This window comes from Dipodomys ordii, unplaced genomic scaffold (genome assembly GCF_000151885.1).
Source record: "Dipodomys ordii isolate 6190 unplaced genomic scaffold, Dord_2.0 Scaffold154, whole genome shotgun sequence".
Lineage (NCBI taxonomy): Eukaryota > Metazoa > Chordata > Mammalia > Rodentia > Heteromyidae > Dipodomys > Dipodomys ordii.
Window position 1 is genome coordinate 335,749 of NW_012267370.1, and position 4,395 is coordinate 340,143.

The 4,395-nt window shown below is 46.0% G+C and overlaps 1 protein-coding gene across 1 annotated transcript in view; it reads left to right on the top strand.

Annotated features, from left to right (window-relative positions):
• Positions 1-1,584: 1,584 nt before the first annotated feature.
• Positions 1,585-4,395, top strand: part of Glod5 (glyoxalase domain containing 5) — an 18,636-nt gene continuing 15,825 nt past the window's right edge. The window contains exon 1 of the mRNA XM_013032398.1: positions 1,585-1,667. Within this exon, the coding sequence (XP_012887852.1) occupies positions 1,599-1,667 (69 nt within the window). The 5' untranslated portion in view covers positions 1,585-1,598. The remainder of the gene's footprint in view (positions 1,668-4,395) is intronic.

The following is a 4,395-nucleotide window of genomic DNA, read 5'->3' on the forward strand; positions in this document are numbered from 1 at the left end:
AAAAAAAACAAGAATCTCTAAACTTTCCTGCCTGGGCTTGTTTTGAACTGTAACCCTCAGATCTCAGCCTTCTGAATAGTTAGGATTACAGGTATAAGCCACCAGTGCCTGCAAGATATGTTATTTTTTTTTTCTGCCAGTACTTAAGTAATGTTAAGTTTTTCTATCCTGGCATTTAGGTTGTAAGCATCAAGAAAAGTAAAGGTGGCTCAATGTCTTAGCCTCCCTGTCTAGGGAGTGGATTAGTGCAATTTTGGTTGTATATGGGATAGCTATATCTCATTAGGAGAATAATCATTTAACAAGATGCATGAATACTGAGCTGACAAGGAATGGACTTTGATGGTTTGCTTTCTGAGAGGCCTTGAGGAATCTGATTAATCATCATTTCTGAGTGTGTCTGGGAGGCTGTTTCGGTGAGGTGCCCCTTGAACCAGCAAAGTAAGCAGATGGTTCTCTCCACCCACTAAGGCTAAGCACAGAGCAAGAGAGTGGAGGGTGGGGAATTGGCTCTCTCCCACTTGACTGTTGAACTGGGACATGTTTTCTGTCCTCATCTATACTTCTAACACTTATTTACCCTCTGGCTTGGAGATACATTGCATTCTGAAGCATAGAACTTTTTTTTTTTTTTGGGTCCGGTCGTAGGGCCTGAACTCTGGGCCTGGGTGCTGTCCCTCAGCTCTTCAGCTCAAGGCTAGCGTTCTACCGCTTGAGCCACAGTGCCACTTCCGGCTTTTTTTTTTCTGCTTATGTGGTGCTGAGGAATTGAACCCAGGGCCTCATGCATGCGAGGCAAGCACTCTACCACTGAGCCACCTTCCCAGCCCCGAAGCATAGAACTTTTAATATCTTAGGAATGTTGGCCCAAAAATCAGGTGTGGTGGTGAGTGTCTGGAATCCCAGATACTTTGGAGGGTGAGGAAAGAGGATCACTTCAGCCCAACAATTCAAAACCAGCACTCAAGGCAGACATTGGTGGCTCACGCCTGTAATCCTAGCTACTCAGGAGGCTAAGATCTGAGGATTAATGTTTAAAGCCAGCCCAGGTAGGAAAATCTGTGAGACTTTCATCTCCAATTAACCACCAGAAAACTGGAAGTGGAGCTGTGGCTCAAGTGGTAGAGCGCTTGCCTTGGGCCGAAGAGCTGAGGGACAGCGCCCAGGCCCAGAGTTCAAGACACACGACCACCAAAAAGAAGATTAATAAAAATAATCTCACAGACTTTCTTCCCCGGGCTGGCTTTGAACCACGATTCTCAGATCTCAGCCTACTGAGTACCTAGAATTACAGGAGTGAGCCACCAGCGCCCGGCCCCCCTGAGACTCTTAACTCCAATTAACTAATCACTCAAAAAAATGGAAGGAGTGCTTTGGCTCAAAGTGGTAGAGCACTAGCCTTGTGCAAAACAGTTCAGGAGTGCCCAGGCTCTGAGTTCAAGCCCCATAATCAACAACAACAACAAAAAAAGCATGGCACTGCCATTGACTTACACCTCTACTCTTGTGTTGGTGCCACCTATCTTTGTCCCTGGTTGGTGCCCTCCCATTCCTGCCCCTTGATCTCCTGGCTTCGAGCCAGGATGTCCGGACCTGCCATGCTACACTACACCTCTGTCCTTCTGGCTGCTGGAGTAAGGATGTGGAGCAGGGTTTTGCAAAATCAGGTGAGTGCTGGGGGCCCTGGAGCGCCAAGGTGTTGTTGGGCAAGCTGGGGACTGTAGCTAGTTCCCTAAGGTTTACTGCCACACTGAGTGAGGCCTTGAGTTTGTTCACTTCCTCTCTCAGACTAGCAGAGGGCAGCAGAGCCCATGGAAAGGCCTGGCTCACACTGAGCAGGCCGGGTCCACAGGTCTGCAGAGCTGGGGGGGGGGCGCCTAGGGCTCTCTGCATAGCCAATTTTACCAGCGACAGGTGGAGACACTCAAAGGTGGCTTGCAGACAATACCCCTGAGATTGTCGTGATAGGGCAGGAGGTGGGGGAGCTGCTGGCAAGTACAGTGACCTTGAGGTTTGCCAGAAGGTTTGGGGGAGGGGAAGCTGTCAGCCAGAAGTGAACCTTGAAGAAAGTGCTAGAAGAAGAGAATCTGTCCCTGTGGAGGAAGCTGAAGGAGGGAGGTCACTGTGGCCTAGAGCCTGAATATACCTATTTATAGGTCCATAAATATGGTCAGAAATAGAATAGGCAGATCATTTTGGCTAGCTCATAAAACATGGCCTAGCACTGTATCTTTTTAGATGTCTGTCTTGATCATCTGGTTTTGTTGTTGTTGTTGTTTGGGGTTGTTTTGGTTTGGTTTTTGGTGCTACATTTGGAACCCAGGGCCTCACACATGGTAGTGCTATTCTACCCAATCCTTGACCTTTAATTTTAATTGTTATATTTTTAATTAGCAGGCTTCAACCCCTACCCCCACCCCAACCAGGATCTAGCTCTGGCCTCCAAATCTCACACTTCTCTCCTTCCTTCTTGTTCACAAAAGCCATTCACCTGAGTGGTAGAGTGCCTGCTTCACAGGCACAAGGCTTTGAGTTCAAACCCTAGTACTGAAAAAAACAAACAAACAAAAACAAAGGAAGGCCATTGTGTTTGTCCTTTGAATTGGCAAGAATAGAAGGAAGAGGTTGAACTTATTTTCATAGATGATCGAAATTGGGGCATGCAGCTAAGCCAGTTCCTAGGAGAAACCTATAACTCTAAAGGCATAAATCTGAGGGCTGGGAAGGTGGCTCAGTGGTAGAGCACTTGCCTAGCATACATGAGGCCCTGGGTTCGATTCCTCAGCACCACATAAAAAACAGAAAAAGTCGGAAGTGGTGCTGTGGCTCAAGTGGTAGAGCGCTAGCCTTGAGCTAAGAGCTGAGGGACAGCGCCCAGGCCCAGAGTTCAAGCCCCATGACTGACCAAAAACAAATAAACAAACAAACAAATAAATAAATAAAGGCATAAATCTGAAAAGTAGGAAAGTTGAAAATCAATAGTACAGGCTGATTTGTCTGTTCAGTGTCTAATCAGACCTAAAATATTTTAAGTTCTTTCTTGGAGGTTAAAAGAAAGATTTTATATAAGATCAATTTTTTTTTAGCAGAATACAATTTCTTTCTTTATTTTTTTGTGGGGGTTTGGTCGTGGGGCCTGAGCTCTGGGCCTGGGCGCTGTCCCTCAGCTCTTCAGCTCAAGGCTAGCGCTCTACCACTTGAGTCACAGTGCCACTTCCAGCTTTTTTCTTTTTGCTTATGTGGTGTTGAGGAATCAAACCCAGGGCCTCAGGCATGCAAGGCAAGCGCTCTACCACTAAGCCAACTTCCCAGCCCTAGCAGAATACAATTTAACCAGCTGCTGGTGAGGCAGGAATTTACTTCTTAGGTTTTGGAGGAATTAACATGAAATAAGCTGGTTACCAGGGTCTAATCGCTATAATTCTAAGCTACTCAGGAGGTTGAGTCATGAAAGACTGCTTTTCAAAGCCAGGCCAGGCAAACTAATCTGAGTGACTTTCATACCCAAATGACCACTGAAAAGCTACCTGGATATGTGATTCAAATGGTAGAGAACTAGCTGAGCAACTTGTCAAACACTTTAAATCCAAGCCCTAGTACTGGCCAAAAATAATAATTAATGTAAGACAGAATGGCAAAGAAAAGGGATAAGAAATTGACATATTTGATGTAGCACAGGTCCTAAACACAAAATAAAGCCCTAAAAATGTAGCCAAACCTAATTATTTTCCAGTCCTGGGGCTTGAACTCAGGGCCTGGGCACTGTCTCTGAGCTCCTTTTGCTAAAAGCTAGTGTTCTACCACTTGAGCCACAGCGCCACTTTTTCTGTTGATGTGGTACTGAGAAATTGGCCCTAGGGCTTCATGCATTCTAGGCAAGATTCTACCACTAAGCCACGTCCACAGCCCTTTATATGTTTTTATATTAGGGCTGGGAAGTTGGTTCAGTGGTAGAGTGCTTGCCTTGCATGCTTGAGGCCCTGGGTTCGATTCCTCAGCACCACCAGAAAACTAGAAGTTGTGCTGTGGCTCAAGGTGGTAGAGCACTAGACTTGAGTGAAAAAGCTCAGAGAGAGCATCCAGGGCAAGTGCAAGCCCCAAAACTGACAAAACAAACAACAAACAACAACAACAAAAACATTAGTAGCCCAAGCTCCCATATCAAGAAGGTGGTTAAAAAAAAACACAGCATATAGTAGTGCTATGGCTCAAAGTGATAGAGTGCTAGCTAGCCTTGAGCAAAAGAGCTCAGGCCCTGAGTTCAAGCCCTACAACCAACAATAGTAATAATAATAACAACAACAATTTTGGAGCTGGGAAGGTGGCTCAGTGGTAGAGCGCTTGCCTTGCATGCATGAGGCCCTGGGTTCAATTCCTCAGCACCACATAAGCAAA